Genomic DNA, 26,864 nt, shown 5'->3' with positions numbered 1-26,864 from the left:
ACACTCGCCTTAACTAAAAATTTATAAAAAAAAGGGCTTTCGCCAAAATAATAAAATAAATATTAATAATCTGCGCCTCGTGTTGCATGCTGGATAAGTTAAATTAACTGGGGCGCATTCGGGTTACGTCAAAAATATGATCTCTTTTTCTTGGAACGCACTCGGGACGTTAAATTAAGGGTCATTTCGGGACGCACTCTGTAAACTTTCCCCATCATCCCCTCAAAATAATCCGTGATAAGGGAGACTCAGGTATTATCAGGGAATCCGTGGAAACAGACTGTGCGGCGGTGGGCTCAACGATAATATTATGTAAACTCTCATAAATTATAATACGTTGGTACCAAATTTATTACACGTCGTCGTAGCCGTTAAACGCGCGCCAATTGTTCGAGTGTTTGGCACTCGTCGCCACGCTCCGCAGACGACGAAAAAAAAAAAAAAAACAGTATAATATATTATGTAGTACGTACGTCATCCCTCAACTATACGTTATGAAAAAAACCACGGTAAATCCTTAAACCATACGCATAATGTTATTAAACCGCGGTGTCGTATTATGCGATGTTCTGTTCGCGAATGTTACGGAAAAAATAATTTAACCGACTTCCCCTGCTCTCAGTACGACTGCTGCTATAACAGCAGTATGTGTCGCAACGCGAACCGTGTCGTATACGAATGTCACTAGAAAAATAGAAAAATATAATCGACTTTTAGTGGCGAAATCGGGGAAAACGTTTGCATCGTTGTGCGCGATGATGACAATTTATAGTATAGTTTAACGGACTCTGACCTTACAATGTGAATGAGCATGCTGGGTAGTGGGAAGCAAGTATGTAGGTCGAACAGGGGCGTACCCAAATTTTTTTAACATGTAAAAAGTATACAATCAGTGGTTTGCACCTTAAGAACTTTAAATTCTGTCTTTAAATGGGGGGGGGACCAGACCCAAAAATCCCCCCCTTGGAAACGCCTTATTAGACTGAATTCGCGTGATCGACGAATTGGTTCGATTTTATAGGTACCTATACTGTTATAGAGGAACCTGTCGGTTTGTTTATGATATTGATCACGTATAGAGTGATTTATTCTTAAATAGTTCATTATCGTTTTTTATTTATTATTTTTTAGGAACCATTAACGTTCTCTCGAATAAAGACGATGAAAAACAATGGTAAATAGATGGGATAACACGATAAAAGTGGTTACTGACGTCATATATTATAAGGGATGTAAGCTGAATAAGAGAGTCCGAATAAACCATAAATGAAATTTATTCTAGGGTCAGAAATCAGGACGAACACGATTTGCACGTTAAACTGTTTTAAATGTCCTAATATTGATAAATTAAATATTATTATTTGAAGTGAACGTAAAGCGTTCGTTGTTTGATAACTATTATACAACACTGCATAAGCTATTTGATGAGATTTATTGTGGTTGGCACACAATCTATCATAAGTACGGGAGACTGATGATTAAAATTAACTTAAAAAGATTGAGTTTATACTCAATCTTTTTAACGCAATATAACACAATATCAACGTTCAAAATTAAACGTGATCGCATTGTAAAAGCAAAACGGTGTTATACTCACAATAATTTAAATTTTATTAACGAGGTTTATTATACGTTAATATGTTATCTTTATTTAAATTTTAATATTATTGATATAAGGCGATTGTCATAATATACTAAAAGCGAGTATTATTCATTCATTTCAATAGACGGAAACGTACATGACATAATTATATCGTCATGATTACTATAGATTTTTTTTTGTTTTTTATTGGGTAACCCGCAGCAACATAGGCCATTGGGTGTGGGGGAAGGGCACTGTAGGTTTTTTTTTTAAATTGGGTAGGTTGGTACACGTGTGTGTTGTGTTTTGGCAGAATTTCTAATGGGGCACCCGTAGGTTTCTGCCGTGCCCCGGGTGGGGGGATGGCGGGCACTTGTTCTCCGGACACCGTGACTTGCCCGAAGAAAAATGCCGCCCGCGGCCAAGGTATCAAACTCGGGTCGGCTGCGTCGCAGCCGACGCCTTAGTCCGCTCGGCCACTCCGTCCCCCCCATTGCTATAGGTTATCTTACGTGATTTCAAAAATTTAGTCTAACATAGTATAATTAATGTCATAAAAAATTATTGTGTTGAGCACACTTAATTTCTGTACTTGTTTAATGATTTTTTACAGAATTCCTCATGTCCACAGGATTCTTGTCGGAGTATATTGTTTTGCGGGGACGTATTATAATGAATGTACGTATATAATGTTATTACGTTCGTCATGATATTATCAAATTCAATAATATTAAATGTACCGTTAAAACGGACATCGCGTGCGTATAAAACTCCGGATTAAACCAAAATTGCGTCCGAATAATTCCCTGAAAACGGAACTCGGGTATTTTATTTCGCCGCAATAGGTACAAATAATACTCTGCCGCGGTATTATCATTTAAGCCCGTCATACACGCATGTGTATTACAACAATAATAATAATATCGTATAATCGTGGTAGGTATATAATAAACGTAGATCATCATCACCGTACGCCTACTTTTTCCTCGATCGGCCGATGGTGCCCACTCGCGGATTAAGCCCCCGTGACGCTCGCATTGAGACGGACGCTGTGTAATTTCCACGAGAAAAACAGGGTACGGCGACGGAGGTCGATATGTACATGTACAATATACACTGCAGGGACTCGGAGGTATCTAACTGAAATTTATTTTTACGGCCGCGAACGTATATAACAGCGCGCTGTGTGTACGCAGCAGTTAAGTACCTATACGTCTCATAACACAAGTAACTCGTAAATTCTCGTATTATTCTGTTCGATGTATATCGCGTCGCCGACGATACCTATAACTTATTTTAATTTAATTTTTTAATTTTCAGTAGAATGCATTTTATTCGCGACCGCGCATGTTATTTAAATTCGAACAAACCGTTTTTGGTCGCACGCCTGTGATTAATCCTCCTCCGGTTATAATAATATATTATATTGTGTGTAGATTAACGGAATCGTATAGTGAAATTACATCGCACGCTACGTTAGGTATGATAAACAAACATTAGTAAATTATATACACCTCGATTACGATTAATTTAATCCGACGACGGAGTCGTAAATCGTCATATCGGATTAAACAATGGTCTGAACACAATCCCGCACACCCTTTCGATGTCGCAGTGACCTGGGCCGCGGTTTAAAATAATTATTGCGATGCGGCGTAAACCGTCGAGCGACTTCAATCGAGTGTGTGCCGCGATCGAACGCGGACCGATCATAATAATATTACATTATTGTGACTATGTTTGCGAGGGAATAAAACGGATTACGTACCTCGGCAGCAGCTGATTTCAAAGGATATATTGTGCTTATGGGTCGCGTCGGTACAAAAAGCATTTTATAAATAGGGATTATATATTTATACAGTCGGTAACTCGAACCGTAATAACCCGGAAATTCTCGAAATCTCAAACGAATAAGATTCCCCTTCAAATAACAATAACACATTATGATTTCGATAACTCGAAATTTATAGTAAGTCGATTTTTTCCCCCTTTAGGCTTCAAGTTACCGAGAGTACACTGTACAAGCATAATAGTAATACATAAAACGTTTATCGAACGTCTTGAAATTTTTCCGAATTATCAGTAAACCGAAAATCCCGCAGTCCGCGAACGATTGTTGTAGACAGTTTTAGCTGAGTATCTAATTCATTTTTCTCTCGTCAAAAGACCTAAATCAAATTCATAACTATAATGGGAAAAAAAATCCCCTCTCGAGAACGGGCGCCGCGAATCCCCGGGGAGTGCGCACGGTCAAAACGTGTTGGCACTCGTTTGAGGCGATAATGTTTAATAATATGAACTTATTGATTAAGACGTGTTCGGCCCTGTAATGGATACAACTAAAACTATGTCTGACGTTTTGCTCGGTAATTGGTTTCATTTAACCGGTTACCATTAAGCCCGCCGACAGAATGCGAGTCTAATCAATTCCATTCGCATACACGTGTGTTGTGTGTTTAGTGTTTGTAGTCTAGTTACCTCTGAAAATTGTCACTAGCAAATCTCGTAATCGTTTTACACAAAATATAGTTCTTGTTCTCATTTGATCTCTGACATTTTTAATCAAATATAATCCACATCACGAAATATTTGACTCGACAGTAAACACTGTTGAAATCGTTAAGTGCTGTGGGCGCGCCTTATGGTGTATAACAAATATTAATTTGAAAACGATAGTAACCGTTTCATTGCAGTATGCCTCCGCCTGTAGTCTAGGAGCAATGGTAAAAATATGCGAAGTATGCATATTATTGGTTTGCGCACACCACGACCGTTAACCATACTTAACCATTAGCTTAGTTAACCGTATATTGCTTGAGAAAATGTTTGAAGCAAAAAAAAAAAATACTAAATTATGCGAATTTGTTTTTTGCGTGTAGACGTTTTTTTCAAAAATCGTTAGCATGTTTTGGAAATAAATAATTTTTGATTTCGATATTATTTTGTATTTTAACGATTTTACATCATAAATATATCACGTCGGGTAATATGTCAAATATATATTGAACGCAGACGTTTGTCGAAATAATAATAACTATACAAAATAACTATATTATAGGTTACAAGGTACTATGGAATTTTTGTCACAGGTCACTCGTCGGAAAAGGTCATTGTCGCAGATTACCATTTCCCGGCCGTTTTGCTACATAAACACGAGCCGACGCATAACGCGTTGCCCGCGACGCATAGCGTGGCCGATGCCTAACCCCAACGGAGAAAATTCCCTACACCCATTGTTGTGTTCGCGAATCGACTGGAACGGGAAAAGCGGTACGACGGCAGTGGCGTCGGGACGTCACGGCAGGAGAACGAGAATAAAAGAAAAGAAAAATATATTATCGTCGGAAGAGCGAGGAATGAAATTATTTACACCATACGGCCTGGAGACCATATGAAAACGTCATCGTCGGTGTAGTAAGTCTCACGGACGGCCAAGTTCGCATAAAATATGTTTACTGTACGACTGTATAATATAGTAGTGATATATTATTATATGGCAAGGGCGTGAAAGGTCTTTTGATTCTTCTTCGCGTAATCGACGGCTTATGAACACCGCTCACACACGAGCGAAAAATAGAGTGTGTACCGTAAACGGGATATAGGACCGAATTTAAGTTTTTTTTTTTTTTTGGTAATCAATCAATTTTTGTTTAATTGTTTTATTATTACGACGGCTGGTTGTTGTCGTGGTTTCATCATTCGCGTTATTATTCCTATTTTTCGTGTTGAGTGTTATTCGATTTTGATTATTTACACATTATGGAACAGCTGATGTCCACCACGCGTCGTGTCGATAATGAAATGTCCTGCCAGATCTTGCGATCTCTCGCCCTGCGGTTCATTTTCGTGAGGATGTCTGTGGTCTAACAAACCCTGAACGGAATCAAAGCGAGAAATCGAAAGATCCGTTAATGACACTATGTGGTTGCGTATATTTGCTAGCGGCGAGCGAGTCATCGAAAACTTCAACGAGTGCACACCCCAATCTCGCGTCTCCTCATAGGGTGTTTTTTTCCACACTCATATCGGAGATTTTACCGAACGATGAACATAATAATATAATGACAATAAAAATAAAAATTTATTTGTCCTATGCGTTTTTTTTTAACTCGGCAGTATATATACCGGACACCCTATACAACCCTCCACTCCTCACACACACACACACACACACACACACACACACACACACACACACACACACACACACACACACACACACATACCAACATCTACTACAAGCCGTCTCATTACCCGATTCCGAGAACGATGGCGATTTTCTCGGGGCGTACAGTACGTGATCGCCGAGCGTGCAGTGTTCCTCCTCCGCCCGGCGCGACAACGTCCGGACGAATTCTCGCTGTGCAAAGAATATTACCAATAACACTACAACGTGTCATAACGGTTCGACGGGATTTGTTCTAAACTGATTACATAATATATATATATATATATATAGAGAGAGAGAGAGAGAGAGAGAGAGAGAGGAAGAGAGAAAACCAGAGAAACAGACGGATAAATACACCCGCACACACGTATTATATATAATAATATTATATACGACGTACAAGACACATATTATTTTTAACGAGCTATTAGTCGATCCCAAACATGTTCGGGTGGAATCGCATAGTGGTATGTACGACGACGACGTTAGCATGGCGGCCCTACAATACTGCACATATTATTCTATGCCTTTCTTAATTCCGGAGAATAAAAATAGAATTTTCTCATTAAGGGAGGTTGCCAATCGCAGTCATTATACGATTTATATGGAGGTAGATACCTATACTATATTATGCGTTATAAATTGTATTATGTTATAGAAGCGGTACGAACTAAAATTGTATAAATGGCCGGTACAATTCATAGAAGTTTGCGTCCGAACGCCATTATAATCCCTTACGGGGAAATTTACAAACGATTTTACGAAAGTTCAGTTCATGCAATACCTACCTACATTGATATTATCCTTCAATACTTTGAATCGTGTCTGTACATAGAATCATAATAATAGGTACTTATCATAAATATTTTTGTAATATTAAAATATTTTTACTATTCATAACACTTACAAAATTAATTCACTGTAATAAATTGTGGATATACTAATGCTTGAATGTCGATAAGAAAGAACATTTTGTTTTGTAAAAACAAACGTTTATTCAATAAAACATAGTGATTTAAATTGGCCATTAGAAGGGTCTATTAAAACTAAGTTTAAAATGGACGTTACGAGTGTATAATAAAAACGTTTCGGTTGTTATTTTTAGTCCAGTTGAATACTCACCGTTTACATTATAAAATACTTTACACATTAGTAATGTATTTGTTTTTAGTTTAAGTATTTAAAATTTTATTCAGACGTGAATTTTCGAAAAAATAATTAATGAGGGTTGTAAAAAGTATTTGTAAAATATATTTAATATTTAAATTGTTAGCTTTCGTTATAATAGTGTCGAATTAACATTCTAATGAGTGCAATTCGTCATTGAATCGAGAACAAACTGAGCATAATAGAGTATAAGAATTGATTGTGACTTAAAAGAAAACTTTAATTCTGAAAACATTAACTCTTCGACTTCATAAGACTAATTATTTATAATGATTGTAATAAGACTTTAAACCAATAGCTGTGTATAGTCGTATAGTAATAATAATAATATAATTTAATGGTGAATAGAGAAAAAGCGAGTTGGGCGTTATTTTTTTTTTTAAATGTTTATTGTCGAGTTTAAGTTGTTGGGAAGTTCGAGACGTTTATTTGTTAAAGGTTGCGTGTCGAATGATATTAGGAGTAATTTGGACGGCTTATTTTTAATGTGAGGAATTCGGATCGTTAAAAACAAACAAACAAAAAAAAAAACCCATCATAGTTATCACGATCATCGGTGTCTTATAAATAACCAACAACGACGATAAAAATTCGAATAATATTGTTAAAAAAGTTTTTCAATTTATATTTGTTTTCAAATTGCCAAAACCCGTTGGCGCTTATCCAATTGTTCAGCCACAATTCTTGGTTGGATAAATGAACAAAAACTATTTGCAGAGTTGCTCACATGCATATTAATTAAGACAAACAGTATTGTATTAGTAATTTTTTTTCAACTTCCGGCGTAGTAAATGATTTCCTATAAGTTGTTTAAAATGTTAAATCAAGTTTTTAGTACTCAAATTTAATAAACGATTTAATGCCGTTAGTTTTTCGATACTTATATTTTTAGTTCTTTGTTTTGCATAAAACATGACTTATAAATCAACGAAATTGTGATTTTCATTATGTACTGTACAGTTCAGCACAAAGTCGGGGCTTATTTATGACTTATTAGATAGCTTTATTAAATAAAACTATTTAATTTAATGAACTCTGAGTTTTGATTTGATTATTGAGTTTATTAAGATATACCTACATCGCAGACTTGAATAAAACCGTTAAAAGCTTGGCCACTGACCTTTAGAATAATCAATTTGTAATTTGTATCCCCTTTTACCGATATTACCCAGTATATCTTAAAATTTCCATAAATTAATACAGTGATGAGTCTTAATTTTCATGATTTGTTTTGTAATTCATTTTGGAAATTGATATATTTAAATTATGTAGCAAAACGTACTTAAAAATAATGTAACGTGTTATTGTATAGTTTTGCATATTCCTAAACTTACAAATCCACTTAATATTATTTCCTGAGTGTATCCTTAAAAGTTTTAACTCCGTATTTATATTATTTTTGAAACTTAAATGAGTTTTCTTATTATTTTCTTTTAGTTTACGCATTATTAAACTTTTACTTTTCGTTTGAAAATATATTCTGTTTTGAGTATAAACTTAGAAAATACAATATAATATAATACACATAGGTGCATACACGTGTTTTGAGTGAAATATCTGTAATAGAGTAAAACCGGTTTATTTATTTTATTTAGGTTTTATAGATTTTTATTTATTTTTACCAAAAAATGTTTATTTAGAAATCAAAGTTTAGTTTTCAAAATATTATTTATTTGGTGCAATAAGTTTGATAACAATTTTCAATAATCAGTACAAAATACCTGTTCATTCTGTCCTTACAGTTCGTTACCCCCCCCAATAATTAAATAGATTGTTCTAAGTGGTGAACAATAATTATATAAGCTAAAAAGTGATTAATCGCTATACTAATTAATTATTTATAATTTGTTTTAATATTATACTCCATAGTCTTTTATTACCATAGTTACCAAATATGCTGCGGGTGATAATACGATAGTTGATTTTCTGGTATTTCGTGATACAGTCAACTATAATATTAGAACTTAGATACCGTATCCAAAGATTATAATCAAGTTTAGAAATCAATGATTTGGAATGATTGATAAGAATACTTTCTAATTTATTTTTAATCGTATTAACTGTTCACAATGTTCCTATAGTAATTTCGTACATTTAGACTAATAACACATATTATGCGCTTGTCACAACTTAAATATTACAAACACATTTACTCATAATGTTTCAGTCGAAATCTTAATTTACTTTATTGCCAAACTCAAAATAACTTTATTAAGTGTTCAATGACTATACGTGTTTGAATTATAATATTATAATGTTTAATACATGAACACATTTTAGCAGTAGACACGTGTCTGGAAGGTCTTTTTGAGAACTAATTACTATTTACAACGCCGTATGTCAATCAGTCGCCCGTATCGTCTACGAGTACAGTATAATATGTTAAACACTGTTTCCACGTAGGGTTTTTGGATGCTTGGGAGTGTCCATAATAATAATAATAATAATAATAATATTACATAAACTTATAGGTTCGCAGTACGTTAATACCTTTGGGGAATTTAACATGTTACGGAACTTGATTTCGGAAATTATTTACGTATAAATAGGTTGTGCGATGGGTTATCGATGATGAAAATCCCTTTGACCCGACCAAGTTTGCAATCTACCTTAAAACTTCATACCATCCTTTGGTCGAACGGTATCGAAATCGTTTCACAGAGCGATACACAAAGTGAATTAAAATCTTAACGTGTATCTATCTGTTCCGGACCGAACACTAAAAACATAATAATAGTAATATATTTATGATGCCCAGAAAGACGATCGAAACGTTTCCAACGATATCGTCGACATAAGTTATGTGTATCAATCATGAAAAATGTTATTGAAACATGAGTAGATAATAATAGTATAGTCTGGAGTGACTGTTATAAAATATACCAAAACTTCAGTTGGCGTAAAATAAGTCGGAATCTGTCAAGTAACTATTTTTAAAAATTTTTTTTTAAACGAAATTGTATTATTCTTGCATAATAGTGCGTCGAGCACATCATCTTATACGGAGTATTATTATTTAAGTCGAATGATGTTGTTTTTACATGTCAACAACGCGGATTTCTACTACCTAAGCCAAATTGAATTATATAGCTATACAATTATTGTTATTTGTACTGTCTTAAATCTGATTAAAGACTGAGTTTAACAACTATAATATGTATTTTGCACACGAGCCAACTAAGTTGTTCATTACGTGAATTCATATAAAGACGGTATATTGTTTTAAACGTTAATCATTATTAACGTCTGTAATTCATATCGACTGTACAACCATAATATACAACCAATCGTAACATTTCTTGTGTGTATCTCGAGTTTGCAGCGTGGTTTAATTAAAATTTATACCGCAGTGGTTTATATTACTATCGATGTGATGTTTTAATGCTTACTACACTGTCTTTAAAATATTACTATTATGTTATCATAATGCCAATACGAATTACGGCATTCGAGGTCAGACTGATTACGTCTTACGTAGTCGCGTATTTTAAGTACCTAACTCGTGTCAAAGTATTAAACTATATTTTACAATGTTGTCGAAAAGTGTTAGAAATCGTTATTTTTGTGCTAAATTAAGTTGAATACAATATAATTATTTGATACCATATTATTGAAATAAACTGTACAATAGATTTAAATTGCTGATCCTATAAAGATCATTTATAAAGTTGAGTTATGTACTGTATATTATTAAGGTAGGTAGTTATTTTGTAGTATTATTATTTGTATTATATTTTTATTGCAGTGAAAATATACGATTAAATAATAAAACATTAATAAAGGAAGTCATAATTTAAATAAAATAATTCAACCTTTTCTAATAATGAATATATTCATAAATATATATTTATTTAGGGGAAAAGTAGAGTGATTTAGAGTCCTGATATGTATATATATATCTTTTTTTAATGTACCCTGCACGTTTAACGAAGAAAAGTGTTTCTTAAAAGTTGCCAACACAACACAAATGAAATAATATATTACTATGTATTGATATTTTTAAATGTTTATAATTTTTAATAAAATGTCTTACACTTTAAAACTCTGATATTAAAAACTGCTGTTATAAAAAAAAAATCCTACTACTATTTTAAATATTAAAATTAGAAAAATTACAGTTTGATATTGGTTCAAAATGGTTTTAATCAATCGGTTTTTTTTCTTACAACTAAAAACTATAGCGCATTTTGTTGTTGATCAGAATTTGCATTTTCTTATATCACCTTTTCCAGTAAAAAAAACTACAGAAGTAAAATTACTTTCAAACCATTCGTTCGACAGTTGTAAATAATGAAAAAAAAAAAAAACAAACAAGTTCGCCTGTATTTTACTACTCACTGATTAAAAAAATAAACTTTTATTGTACCTACCTACCTACTGCAGTACACACATTTTTGAGGTGTGAAAATATGGTTTACGTTTTTACAAATGAAACTCGACTAGGACAAAGAAAATCAATCAGCATACGAAATTTTTTGAATATATTTGATTGAACTTCATGGGACAAGTTTTACACAATTTATTATTTATACATGTAACTTTATGTAAATTATTTAAACTTTTGGATGTTTAAAAGGTGTTGTGTCTATTTATATTTTCAAATATATTTAAGACGGTTAACGTAGGTGTATTATATTGTTCAATTTCCTAAATAAATAAATTAACGAAATTAAGTCGACTCTAATTCGTTCGATATGAAATATACCCGAATTTGTAGAGTCCATTACGTTTATAAATGTTTTTAGTTATTTATTATTAAAGGTAAGGGATACTTGATAACGTCCGTGTGGTTGTTTCTAAACGTCTACGTCCCTCGGAGAGGGAACACAGCGTATAGCTCCGAGAATATACGAATTACCTACCTACCATACCAGTGGTACGCAAATTGTTATTGTTTCGTCGTTGTTGGATTCGTTCGATCGGCAAAAAAAAGATGATAAAAATAATAAAGATAATAGGCTTACAGAATAATAATTAAAAAAAAAAGTTCTCGGTTTATAATATGTAAATAAAAAGTCTAACGATTCGGCAGCGACATTCGCAAACCACGAAACGGTATTGTCTTTATAGTTTGAACCCGAACACCACCCGAAATCGAGCATGACAAATATTTAATGCCAAAGAGTATCCTGCAATAAGACGGACGTGGTTTCGTAATTTTGAATTCGTACGAAAACAAATAAACCGTGCACACTGATAATGATATTAATAGGATACGATTTGTGATTGGCCGGATATTCACGTTGTCGGAGATTTTAATAAACGCATTTTCGAACGAGTTAGCCCCGGAGAATGTGTAAACTGTTCTATTATATAGGTGCATAATACATTAAAGCTGTAGTTCAAACATGGTTGAAGTAGGTACCGGTGTGTATGGAAATAAAGTAAGTACCAATTTGTTGAAAAAAAATTATGCGTGTTTCTACATGTAAGGATAATGACGATATACATTTATAAAAAAATTTAAAAAAAAATATTAAATAAATATTATATAAACACTTTTAAAATAACTATCAATTTGTATTGTACACACAAAGTCATACCTAGTTTTAAAACAATAATATCCTTATTTCGTTACAAAATCAAATTTAGTCAATACGTACGATAGGTATTACCTATCTGAACCACCTACCTATTTTTATTTATTTTTAACCGTTAATTAGTTATTAGGTAATTATTATGTATTCAAAAGAATTATTAATGCTTAATCCCTTTGTATGCATAATTTCAGTTTGCGAAATAACCGACAGAAATAGTTTCAATATATTCCGTTTTAACTTGTTCCGTGACCAAGGCCAATCATAGTGCCTAATAATAATAGTACGTGTGTACATAATATTGTATTACTCGTAATTTTTCGTAAATTTTTATGCAGTACGTCTTATACCCGTGGTATTTTTCACTGACCGGCGACCAAAAACACAAACACCTAACTAGGTATACCGAGTACTGTTGTTCTGTTATTCGCGTCGAGTCGCATCATCGCTTACCGATTTGTCGTTCAAGTTTTCCGTCCGGCAGTGGAGAAACGCGCTCTGTCCAATCGTGGTCGTGATGTTGCGTGGCACGTAGTAATCGAAAAACGGATACAGCTGGTCGGTGCCGTTTCCGGGGGTGGAGGACGTGCGGTCGGTCTGTCGCGCGACCGACGGCGGCGTCGAAGACGGTGGCGGCCTCTGCGTGTACGTCGCCAGTTTGCCTGCAAAAAGACACACACGGTTAGAGAACAGGTACACATAGTATAGCTGTATATATATTATATACGTGCACGTGGCAGTGGAGGCAATCGCGCGGCGGTGGGGGCGGCGGTGGCGACAGTGGCGGTGGTGGGGGTGGAGGTGTTAGACGTGGAGGGGTGCACTGTCTGTCGCATACCATATTATGTATAGTCGGCGTGGAGCAGATGCGTTATTAATCATTCATTATAATAATATGATATAATATATTGTTATATATATATATATATACGCGTATACGCGTGTGCTCGGTCGGTTCCATTTGTTAGGGATGAACAGCGTGACGGCAGCAGCCAGCGGCGTCATCGGCGTAACAGGTACGACGAGCGTAAAAGTCGTCGGAAAGCGTTTCTCAGTGACGGCTGGTGGAAAGGGCGACGGGTGGGAGCGGGTTGCGAGAGTGCGGATTTATTATTGTTTAAACCCGCTCGGCGACATGAACAAAAAAAAAAAAAAAACGTGCGACAAAACGCTTCCACGCTATATACGCGCATTCACCGGGGGCCGTTCCGCGGAAATGATAAATGCGTGCTTACGCGAGCCGCATCTCTGCCCCCCCTCCCCCCTCCCCCCACCCCCCCGAAGACGTTCGCGCCAACTCCCTTTCACCCCAAGTCGCCGAGGCCGCGAAAGGGGTGTTTTTGACGTGACGTGTACAACACTACTGCAGTATGTGCGCCGGGACGATTTCGCCGAGTAATACTGTCGTCGTCGTCTGCGCACGAGAGTGGAGACACATACTTACCTGGTACACATGGCATCGTCAGTGGTGGTTAAGGGGCGGGGGCGGAGGGCGTGAAAACACAATCGAATAATTCGTTATAATAATTGTGTATACATCCTCCTCCGGTTCGACGATAATTTTTTGTGTATACATAATAATATATAGCTGGTAGGTAAACGAAATTCATTGCGAAACGACTACATTTCTTATAAAACGGAGAATGAATAATTAGGTATAATTACATTCTGAAATATTTTCGGAAACAAAATTAATGGAAGTCTTGGTTCGGGATGAATATGTGTTTCTTACGGCCATAATAAGTCTTGAAATCGCAACGAATATACAATCACTCATTAATTAATAATTACTAAACGGCTAAATTTCCATTTTATTTTAACTCGTTGAAAATTATTAGAGTTGAAGCCGAACACAAGAAGATACCGTCAGTCATGGTCCATGGATAACTCTGGGCCTTGTATTGATAATTCGATTATTAAGTTAAAATATAAATTATAATTTTATCCTGCAGTGATTCTCTGAGACGAATCTCAGACGGGTACGAATACCGTTCACTACATATTATAGCATATTATAACATAATATTATATTAAAAGATACAAATCTCGAACATTTATTTTTAATACCTACTTATCATACGGTCTACTGCAACAACAGTCACATCAAACTGGTACGAAGACGAAACCGTTTAGTTTATTATATTATTGACATTGCCTATGACTTAAGTGAGAAACACATATAGATTTCAATTCGATATGAAACCCATATAGGTATACGATGGTTGCACAATATCTATTACTTGCTTACGCACGACAAGCAAAGGAAGTCGGACTTTTATCATTTTCGTGACCTCCTCTCCTCGAATGCGCATTCCCTATATATATATGTATATAATATTCGCATCACTGCATAGTACGTGCGTGAATTAATCGTTAAATGGCGCGCCGCAGCTGCAGGCATTCGAATAATCCGATCACCACCTTGCCACGACTCTACCACTACACTGTTCTCTAAGAAAGGGTTTAGGTGGGTAGGGGGGGGGTAGGGTAGGTGACAATGCGGTGTGGCAACAGGTCTCGAAATGTATTAATGTACGTACCCACCGCGTATTATTACGTAGGTATATACGGTTTGTTGCATATTATATCATATAATTTCGTCGTATTGCGCGCGTGGAATGAATTAACGTCAAGGACGGTGAATTCGGGAGCCGGCAATAGTGCAATATCATTATCTCGATACGACTATTTCCAACAGTTATTCGAACGAGATGGTCACTCACCCCCCCACGATATAATGCGATGGGTCGATTGAATACAAATAGCGTATACTATTTGTCCTCGAAGATTCGAAAAACGATCCCGAGCTCGATTATATACCACGTATATAACCAGGAAATGGACGAGATTTGGCCGAAAACGGTCATCCGCTAGGTCGCATCACTCTGGAGTTTTTTCTTCAAGATTCACACAACTATTTGTCTTGGAATATCGCAGTGAGAGTATTTTCCAGCATCTCCTCGGAGGAACACGTCGTATAATATTCCCACTTGAGCACCGGTTAGAGCGAGTTTGAAGTGATATGAGTTTAAATAATAATTATAGTAATGTCACTGGACAACAAGGTTAAAAAAAAACAAAATTTATTGTTTTACCATGATATTATCTCGATAGGACGTCTCGACCGGATTTATAAGTCAATAATAATCATTGTAAATCGACCGAAATCCATGTCAGATGTATCCGAGAGGGCAAATCGAGTTAGACAGAGTACCGTTCACCTAGTCTGTATATTATATTAATTGATTTAGGCAAATATTATAACGTATTGGAATATAACTTTATCGAATCAATCAAGTCCTGTCCGCATATATTAGCTGGTTATATTACATAATATTTTGTTTACATTTTAGATGAATAATGAGTCAATCATTATCGATTGTGTTATCGACACAATACAATATGTTAGAATAACATTTTATCTGTTTATAATATATAAGTGGGTAAATACCTACCTCACATGAAATAAATAATTGTTTTCTACGTTTTCTCGAACTGAATGTAAGTGTAGTTGTCATATCGTATTATTGTATAAGACGTAACAGATATAACACGAAATATACTTTTTTAGCATAATTATAATCACTTTGGAGTATTATAAAAAATGGTTTATTTTTTTACGAAACATTAAACGTTTCTATTACTCGTTTCGATATTCCCGACCTTATACATATTTATGGGAGTTTAAAAGATGAAATGTAATTTATTTTTTTTTAATTTTTTTTTTCATGTCAAATCGTTTTGTGAAATCAGACAGTTTATATTCTTTTCATTTCCATTTGTTGTTTAGTTCAATTATTTAAGACGTTAATTCGTTAAAATTTTCAAAATACCAGTCTGGTGAAAATTCAATTGAGAATATTGATCTCGCAAGCCTGCCACGGTAAATAAATAATAGAACGAAACAGACAAATAAGAAGTAAGGAAAACCAAAAAAATTGGACCAGCTCCAGGCTATATAACTGTTTCGAAGTAAATACCGCGGGAGCCGAACGACACAATGTTCTTTGGTAGTGACTATTTCTATGGGGCACTATAAGGTTATTATATTTTCTTGTATATATACACACCGGGTTTCTTTAATAATTGGGCTTTATGTAAATGCAAGCGATGTTTATTATAATAGTTATTACAGTATAGCGCTGCAGCAGTAGCGTAACATTTAAATTGTCCAAGATAATTATATTTAGTTGCTAATTTTATTGTATTTATACTTCAAATACAAAACGATTATAGGTGGATAAGTGTATTAAACTCGAATCAATAATATTTACCTACCCATAAATATTACAAAATGTTCGAAGGCATCGTACACTATATGTTTTCTACAGTTTCACGATTGTAGGTAATAAGTTCAATGTTCATAAATATGGATTGTAAAATATCGAGTGCTACCAAAAAAAAAAAAAAAAAAAATGGGGCCATTTTCGTCCCTAGCCATAAATTACCCTAGAAATTCGATCCTAGTGACTTTCCACAGATTCGCAAACGGCCGATCGGACAAAAACTTATTTTTTCGTGCACATAAATATTATACAGACAAAAGCGAGTCGGAGGGGTACAAAATGCTTTCGAAAAGTTTGTCCCCACGGACCTTTAGGTTTATCACGGCGTTCGATCGATTATCATGAACCCGATGTTGAGGTTTTCTCTCTGCTTATTTGCAGGCTGGCAAATTATTTGTTCACTTTATAAATTTACAACGTAGAACAATTAATTATAAAAGTTGTCGAGAAAGAGTATTCGTTGAGTTAGCCCGATACATAGTGTTGGAATTGAAAAATTTTCTTCGTCTCGTCGGCCGACGAAAGGAGGGTAGAGTGAGTGACGGGGGGGGGGGGGGGAGGAGTGAGAAGTATATACAAGCGAAATTAAAAGCAAGTTTCTCGTCAGCCGTTCGGGTCAACAAATGGAAAAACTTTTTTGAGACCAAATTATCGGCATGGAATGAAAAGAGAAAAATGATAATATATTATATATTCAAATTATTGTATCACAGTCACGGGCAAAGTCAAGAAAATAGTTTATAAATCTCCCACCGAGGCGTTCCATTAAATATTTTGTAATATACAACGGTGGATGCAATACGCCTATATCGTTCACGAAAACTAATTTACTTATATTATATGTATACTCAGCCGACGGATTAGACGAACGGTGAATACATTTTTTTTCGAAAGTTGTGCGATTAACTTTTGTTGAATTCGGGATGCCCTTAATATAGATGTATACACATATTTTTCCGAGACGTAACAAATTTAAATTGTTATCGAAGTAAATAGAGCCATTCAAATTTTCTGACGAATTTCCATTTTCAATTTACCAACGAACGGGTCCGACGCATAGCTATAGGGTACGTCGAGAAAAAAGTTTCCTAAGTTTTTTTGATTGCACTCCCGAGACCCTTGAACTGATCAAAGTTTGCACACTCTTTTGGTGTATTGACGGATATACATCGTCTGCTAATTCTTGACCAAACTACCGTGAACCGAGTGCATACAATATTATTTATATACATACACTTCAATCAAGTTTAACCTAATAACCTAATTTACACGTGGCTGGTGTTCGTGCGAATTAGCGTACAAAAATAAATCCTTTTCGTATTCATTCCTCCAATAGTGGATTCGCTGACACTCTGATTAATTTGATAATCGTGTAAAATAGCTCATCCAACATTGAATGTTTTTAAAAACAAACATTGATATATATATTACTAATGAATCATTAGAAATTAAATTCTCGAATTTCGATGTAACGTAGATCAATAATTCAGATACCTACCTACCCGAGTTCTAAATCAAACATTGAGTTATTTTAAAAGTGAAAAAAAACTGTATTTTTTTTTTAGTTATCCGAGCATTACACGTCGAAATACGAAAACATTTTGTTTTCTTTGTCGGTCAAGACTTTTTCAAAATAAATACCTACAATTTACTATCTAATAGTAAGCTATTAGTAGATTAAGGTATATTTTTCATATGTACTGTGTCAACTTATAACCACATGGGTTACAAAATGTAACGACGGATGATAAAAAATAAACTTTAGACGGTATACAGTGATTTTAATTACAGCGTTATCTTTGACGTGTTGTCGATTGTATTATTGTTGATCAATGTCAAACAATAATATCACAATAAAAAAAAGGCTAATACAGTAGTACATATTATGTTTATATTATCGAGTTTTTGTTGGTTTTGTTTATCTAGTTATATTATATTTCAGCGTTTTTGTTTTGTAAATATAGGTACTTACAACAACTAGATTTGTAAATACTAAAGTTTTCAACTGTAATTTATGATGATTCCCTAGACAGATGTTGTAGTGGTATCTCGACACTGTTCATAATGATAACGTTAAAAGTGAACATAATAATAATACTGTAAGTAGCCATATTTATATATTTATTTTCGTGAAGTAAAATATAATACTTTTACTGATCAGTGAGTAATGCACATCAATAATAATGTTATAATTTTACCGACAATGGCAGTATTATACATTTATGATTCCTTTATTAATTTATGAAATTAAGTTATACAATGTTTCGTGACATTTTGGTAATATAAAGGGAATCCAAAAATCTACTTAATTTGTTATTAAATATACTATAGAAATATGCCCTAAAAAGTTTGAATTCACAATTATGTCGATTTGAAATGGATTTGTTGTTCACTTTGCATTTTTCAAAGCTCTAACTTATAACAAATAAGTTAATGCATATACACTCGGGTCGGTCACAGAAAAGAATGAATTATAAAAATCACTCGAGAAAATATGAATTGATGTAAAAAAATATTACCATCGAATTTAATTAAAACTTTATTTATGTAGAGGTATAGTTGGTTATTGTTACTAACTAGAAATGATGTTGGTGTAACATAACAATAATTGCAACATAATATTTATCATAGTACTATATTTTAGAAGAAATTTAAATAGTTTTATTGTAATAATTTATTGAGGAATTATTTATAAATTTGTGGTACAATAATCATGCTAAGTTAGATAATTTTTACTGTTTACTATATTAATTAACAAATCAATAATGTAGTACCTACATCTCAACGCGACAATATAATATAAATATTATCTACATAATATCATATTAAATCTTTGACAATATGATAAAATTATATAAGGCTTTAAAAGGTTAATCAGGATCCCTCTGTCGATCTTTAATCGTTCCATATTTGTTTTTTTAAATTTTAATCTACCTTAATGATTTACCATATTTGTCATAATAAATTTACATTAGAAATCATATTAAAATTATTAAAAATTGAATGTCATGAGTGTTATTGCAATTATGTCATTTGAAACATTTTCAAAATGGTTTCAAACCCGTTTATTGTTATAAAAAATTTAAATTAAATTAAATTATACAGAGTTGCGCCGTTTTTAAGGTAGGTACAGATACACTGCTACTATATTGCCTATCCTGAACGCCGGCATACATTATTATAATATAACCTGTTCAAACGATAATATTATACTGCTTTAATTATTGTAGCGGTGTTGTACTAATAGTGACAAAATAATAAACTATTGTATTTTGTTTTCCTACTAGTCCGATAAAACTCATTGGTGGGAAATTGTAATAGAAATGTCTTGTATTTAGGTCAGTCCATGATAATATCATAAAACGCGTAATGCTAAATGGCAAAATACATTTTACGGGACGAGTGCAAAATATAATGTAAAATAATTATAACAATATTTTGATGATATTCGACAAGAAATTCAAGGGCACAATTATTTGTTTTCTAATAGTTAATCTTTTTATTACACTGCAAAATAATAACAATATGTACTTGGAAACTCAAAGTTTTCCTCAGTACCTACCTACTTATTATTGTAATAATATAACGAAAATTAAATGTTTACACTTTAGAGCAGGTGCGCAGAGTGGTGTACATTTTATGTACGATTTTTTTCTCCGACAGTATTTATCCACCGTAAATGGAGGTACGGGTTTTTTTGCTTAGCATGGAAAAATCTATAAACCTGAAATGTCATAGTTTACTAAATAAAAAAAAATTAGCAATAACAGTTTTATAGCGGGACGGGAACTCTTTTACGCTTGTGTTTTACTAAACGAAATACTTTACTAACTATTTGTGCATGCACTCATAATAAAAAAAAAAAAAAAGTATTTTTAAATTAAATTTAAACTAACTCAAAAACGGTACGAAATTATGTTAAATTACAATGAAAACACCAATATAGTATTATTATTTTTTCGAAATAAAATGTTTATTTTAATTGCTTTTATGTAACTCTTTATAATGCACATTGGAAATGCAATTTGCAAGAATGTCGTTATGTTTTTCTCAAACTGTCCAAAAACACCATATTTTGAACTTTGAACTCTATATCGTACTTAGACAATTATGTTCAATGAAAATCGTACACTGTGCAGGTACATTATCTTATATTTACCAAATTTATTTTGTATCCACGTACAACATGCAAATGACACGTGCAAGAGAAATAATGCATTCCAAATCCCTATTAAACTGTCGACGACAACAACTTTGTCGGGTCGGGCGATACTTTATTGCAATTAGTAGTTAAATGTTTCCAAAAAATGGTACGGATTTTTTATTCAGCGCCATTTATAATTAAATTTAGATCCCGGTGAACGCAATTTACCGAAGGTGAAGGTTTCACTGTGATATTATTATAGTTTTCTTTATTTTCTTTTTTTTTTTTTTAACATGCCCACCAGCACATTTTCAGAGGAGAATCGTGCTCCAAAAGTTTCACATATCCCCTCTATACACAGGTCGGAAATTGGACACAGGTCGTAGGTTCAATACTAAAAGGTTCTAAATCAAGTTCTTTTTTGTTCAAAGTGAACTTTTTCACGTGAAATTCGATTACATTAAAATGCGTATCTTAAAAGCACGGGGCGAATTCTCCATTCCTAATATGTAACTACAATGATACAGAGTTATCCAGCACATTTGATGTCGATAAGAAATAATAATAGTTTGATGATAATGACAGCAATAGATATGCTACTCAAATATTAAATATTTAATTCTATTATTATTAAAAATAATTGTTATATTATGTTATAACGGTGAATTAATATTGTTTTTATATAAGCCAGTATGGTTATAAAATAGATATTAATATATTGAATATTTTTACAGATTACAACATTCAGTCAGCATTACATAATTACATACTGGTAATATTTTTCTTTGTAGAGCTCATTTTTAAATTGTCTCAAAATTATACACCAACAACCAACAACCAAAAACCACTTTGCGTAATCTCAGATTCTATTCAGGCATGATAATTTTTTACATCATCTTACAGTTTTTTAATAATTCCAAGCTAGTAATTAATCTCACCAATTATGAATAATGTGTACTGTAATAGGCATGTGGTATTTTAATTTTAAAAACGAAGAACACAAATTTAAAGTTAATCATAAAATATTATGAAATATGATCATATCATATAGGTAAGTATAATATAATATTTAAACATAATTTGAAATTGAAAATATCAGCCTCAATAAATTTGATTAAAAAGTATTGATAATATTATTGAATCAATGTTTATAATTTAAGGTTTTATACATATTATATTAATAATAAATACGAAATGCAAAAATACCACTATAACAAATTATAATATATATATATATGGGGGGACGGAGTGGCCGGGCCGACTAAGGCGTCGGCTGCGACGCAGCTGACCCGAGTTCGATACCTTGGCCGCGGACGCCATTTTTCTTCGGGCAAGTCACGGTGTCCGGAGAACAAGTGCCGCCATCCCCCCACCCGGGGCACGGCAGAAACCTACGGGTGTCCCATTAGAAATTCTGCCAAAAACACACACGTGTACCAACCTACCCAATTTAAAAATCTACAGTGCCCTCCCCCACACCCAATGGCCTATGTTGCCGCGGGTTACCCAATAAAAAAAAAAAAAAAAATTATAATATAATATTATGTTGTCACAAAATCTCCATTAGGTGTATACTTATAAAACGTGGACTAGCGATATTGACGTTTATATAAAATATTCTTAAGTAGGTTGAATTCTAAAATTTTAATTTGATATGCGATTATAACACTTGTACATATTTTGTCTCAGCGGTGTATTTTCGGTGTATATTTGACTATCGCTGTAACGACTAAGGACTTATTCAATTTGTAAACATTAATAATAATATTGTTGATTCATAATACCTATATATATTATTACTATGGTTAATACGAAGAGTCACGTTATCGTCAACCAGTCATGTTTGTTATTTCATTCTATACCGCACAGACATTATAATATAATGTTATTGTTACATTATATTATTATCATATTATCAAATCGCTACTGTCTTACTCAGTTACTCATTCCGTAAAACAATATACCGAAAACGTGGGTAGCTTTCACCGCACGTCGTAAAGTAGGTAGGGTAGGATATAACAATATAGAAATCGTCGCGACACACGATGAAAATTCAAAATTTGCTCTCCGCTCGGCTCGCTGCTAATTAATTTCTAATATCGTCGGCCATCAAGTCTCAAAGGGTGCATGTGGAAAATTACAATTTTTTTCAGGAGAGGAAAAAACCCTCGATCGGCGTCATTCTATAGTGCGCAAAGGGTTTGCAAAGGGCGTATTTTCATCTTTATTACAATAGTAATAACAATATTATGGAGATACGACTTTTTCTGGGGTCTTAGAGTCATTACATCGGAGATCGATGATTTCTAATAAATTATCAATTTCATGGTGGATAAAATGATACAATTTCAGTTACGACTTTATCATACGATGCGGTTTTTTTTCTTAATTTTAATCACCGATAATCCAGAAATCCATAAAAAAACAATAGAGTTACGCCCTTTGCCACTTAGGCCGACGATATACTATTGCTGGAGTACTCGAAGGATACCGCGGTCGAGACTCGAAATCCTCGTTACGCATGCTCGACACCGTGTGCAGGAGTACTTCGGTCTGCTCAGTGTTCACTGCAGCTGAAGTTACCTGCCCGCACGCCCGCTGATCCAACAATACAATATTATACTATAATAATGAATGATGACCGACGACGCCGCTTGTACGCTGTACATCATCAAGTGGGCCTCCATCGTCGATAATAATAATATTGATACTTTGTTTTCGCCAACCACCGTGTCGTCGTGTGGTGTAATATGATATGATATATCTTTAGGCACCCTACACTGCACCGCCTACGTCGTTGTTTACTGCCAGATACAGATAGATTACAACTACAACAGGCATCTACGGCAGTCGTACAAAATTAACACGTCGTCGTATTGACACAAACACGAGCATTATTGACGATTGTTGTAGTGGTTGCGGACTGCATTAGTAAGCCCGAGACGGACGCGTGTACGAATATTTGCTAACCACCTGTCCGGCCTCGGGTATATTATGTTGTATACCGTAACCGTATACCGCGTTTAGACCGCACACCGTATAATGCAAGTGTCGTGACCACTGCCGATATACTTGATGATATGATAGGTACGTATCACTGCGATACATAGATACGCAATTTATTATAATTAGGTAGGTACCCGTCGGACGTGGTGCGTATGATTAAACATTTCAACCGCCAGTTGTAGGCACGGTGACGATGACGATGATGATGGCGAAGTCCCACACTTGCACAATATTCAGCGGCGATGCCGAGAGGAAAGAGATGGCGATCGATATTTGTCGAAGTTGTTGTTGTTTTTGTCGTAGTCGTTAAAATATATCATCGTTCCGTTATTAATTTTGAGAGACCGTCGCGTGACGACACGCCTCGCGATATCAACTAGTGTTCGTGTTGTACACGTTTTAATATTTTCCAAGAAATCGCGGACAAGGTACTTATGATAGGTATCGAACTGTTTGCGGAAAAAATAATTCGTTTTCAATCACCAACAATAATGATATGGTTGAGAATAATAATTTTAGCCGACAAGACGTGCTTTTTACGTGTCCCGCGAGACATATTATTAGTCAGGGCGTGGACAGCGGCCTTAAAGTGTGCGAAATGTGTCGAACGAAACGGTATAGAGATGATACGGATTTACTAACTGTACGCGCGGTGCACGTCACCGTAACGGTTACAAACGCTGTACTTAATGGTCATAAAAAATAAACTTGGAACCAAAAGTGTCGCCTTAGCCCCTCGAGAGCGCCACCCCGGGGAAATTAAAACCACGCCTGTCCCGAATACTGGCTTGTGTAGGCAAAATCCTCGCAAAGTATTCCACGTTACGAAAACGCTTTATGTGGGCGGCGAATAATATGCGGTCAGATTGTATCGCGACCGAACTATTTCGGTATTTTTTGCCTATTCCACGCTATTTTAGCGATTCATGAAGGACGGCCAATTTCGGTCGGTTTAGCCCGGTCGGCACGTGAGATACGACGAGACCCCAACATGGCCATGACCATGTCTCCGGTAGTTCGCCCCAGACGAAGCCCGTCTGAATTCCCGAACGACGTCTAAATTAATAATAATATCATAATACAATATTATAGTAATAATCAGACACTTTAGTCGATCCATCGCCGAACGCCATACATCATTATCATGTTCGGTTTTTACGGCGTGTTAATATCAGTCATATAATATTATGTTTATGGGATGAGAAATAAAAACACAATCAATCAATTAATATTATATACGGTCGTTGGCGAAAAAAAAAAGAGACGGACAAATATGATATTATTTCGTCTTCTTATATTTTTAAATTTGAATACCTAATCGACTTTATTTTTTGCTTTATTTACTTCAGGATATTTTTTTATAATTGGGTCAGCCAAACGGAGAGTTAAATATTATGTTAAAAGTAATTAAAGCGATAATAGCGAGAAGATTGTTTTCTTACATAATATTATATAAGTATATACGGAATCATTACGGCTTCAATCATTTTCGTTCAATAAGTAAGTAAGTTACATTACAGTTACATTACAGTTAACGAATCTCTATTTATGTTACGTAAATATTTAATTATGGTGTAGGCGTTCCGAAATAAGCCCTAACATCGTTTATTTATTATTTTTTAAATATATAAATCTCCTTTTTAATTTTCATTCATAATCTCGTACCTAACAATTACAGTTTACAGCAAACCGGATTACATATTTTTGCTGACCGAATATATGCGTATTATTATTTACTGGTCGTAAAAAGCCGAAGGGATTAAAAAAAAGGTTCTTATTAGCATCGTTTTATTTCCAAGTTGCATAATAAATTAAAGTAAATGTAACTTCAGCCATAACATTTTCGTTCGAAAAATATCATTCATGTAAAATAATACAATATCAGAAATACGATGTTAATGTTTCTAAATAATAAATAAATTCTCATTGATATAACTTTACATTTATATTATTACTAAACACCGTATAATTGAAAACCTTATTAGGGAGCATCGAAAAAAAGTTTGACGAAAACTTTATATTTCGACAAGATATTAACAATAAAATTCATAATATTAAAATATCAATATAAAATAACTATAATAAAAATAATGACGATTGTGAGAGAAAACAAAAACAGTTCAATTGTCTCCAAAAACCAAAATGATATTATATCATTAAAATATAGTGGCAGTAAAAATAAAGATTGATTAACTTATTGAGATGATTTTAAGATCCAATGTATACATATATAATATCATAATATCATAATATATCATAAAGGATATCATATACAAAGGATATCTATAAACAGTAATGTTATTCGCCAATATAAGTGAAAGCTGTCCAATCAAAACGAAAACATGTTTCAATATAACGAAATATCGAACACAACTGAATTCGGAGGTACTGTCGTGTGTAAAATGGTATCGTAAAAATATTATTCGTTTTATTGTGTTAAGGTTTTTACTGATAATTTGGTTTATAGCACTGCACGCTACAGTGGCGTCAAACGTGCTAGATAAATATGAGAGATGACCAAATATCTTTAAAATGTGTGCGTGTAGGGTGTAGTATAGCTATAAAGTTGCAGGCATAAAATGGAAAAATGGCATTTAAAATGATTACTGCATGGTTTAGATGGCTGGCGGAAAGAGACGCTTTTCACATCTATGCCGCGGTTAAATTAACAACCGATTTATTGTGTTTTCAGGCTTATTTCATAATATAACCCGTGCTCGATATATTTTATCGTTTAATATAGTTAAGAGTATAATATACTATATTGAGTAGTACGATAAGTAATAATTATGTATTACAAAAAAACAATTTCATTCAATTATGATCAAATAGCTGTTATAGTACTCGAGTACATTTTTTTTTTTTAAATTTTTTCCTAGCTAATTTGAACTTTAAGCAGATTTTTATTCAAAGTTATTATTCAACCCAGTATAATAAAATAATTTACCGACGGTATAATTTAAATTTAAGGAAA

At 33.9% G+C, this 26,864-nt stretch overlaps 1 protein-coding gene across 1 annotated transcript in view; it reads right to left on the bottom strand.

The window, feature by feature from the left end:
* The window catches only part of LOC132945872 (inactive tyrosine-protein kinase 7), a 244,087-nt gene that overhangs the window by 74,975 nt on the left and 142,248 nt on the right, over positions 1-26,864 (bottom strand). The window contains exon 2 of the mRNA XM_061015671.1: positions 12,908-13,116. Within this exon, the coding sequence (XP_060871654.1) occupies positions 12,908-13,116 (209 nt within the window). The remainder of the gene's footprint in view (positions 1-12,907; positions 13,117-26,864) is intronic.

This window comes from Metopolophium dirhodum, chromosome 5, assembly GCF_019925205.1.
Source record: "Metopolophium dirhodum isolate CAU chromosome 5, ASM1992520v1, whole genome shotgun sequence".
In the NCBI taxonomy this organism is placed as follows: domain Eukaryota; kingdom Metazoa; phylum Arthropoda; class Insecta; order Hemiptera; family Aphididae; genus Metopolophium; species Metopolophium dirhodum.
The sequence above is the reverse complement of the archived record's forward strand: the minus strand, read 5'-3'. Positions and strand labels throughout refer to the sequence as shown.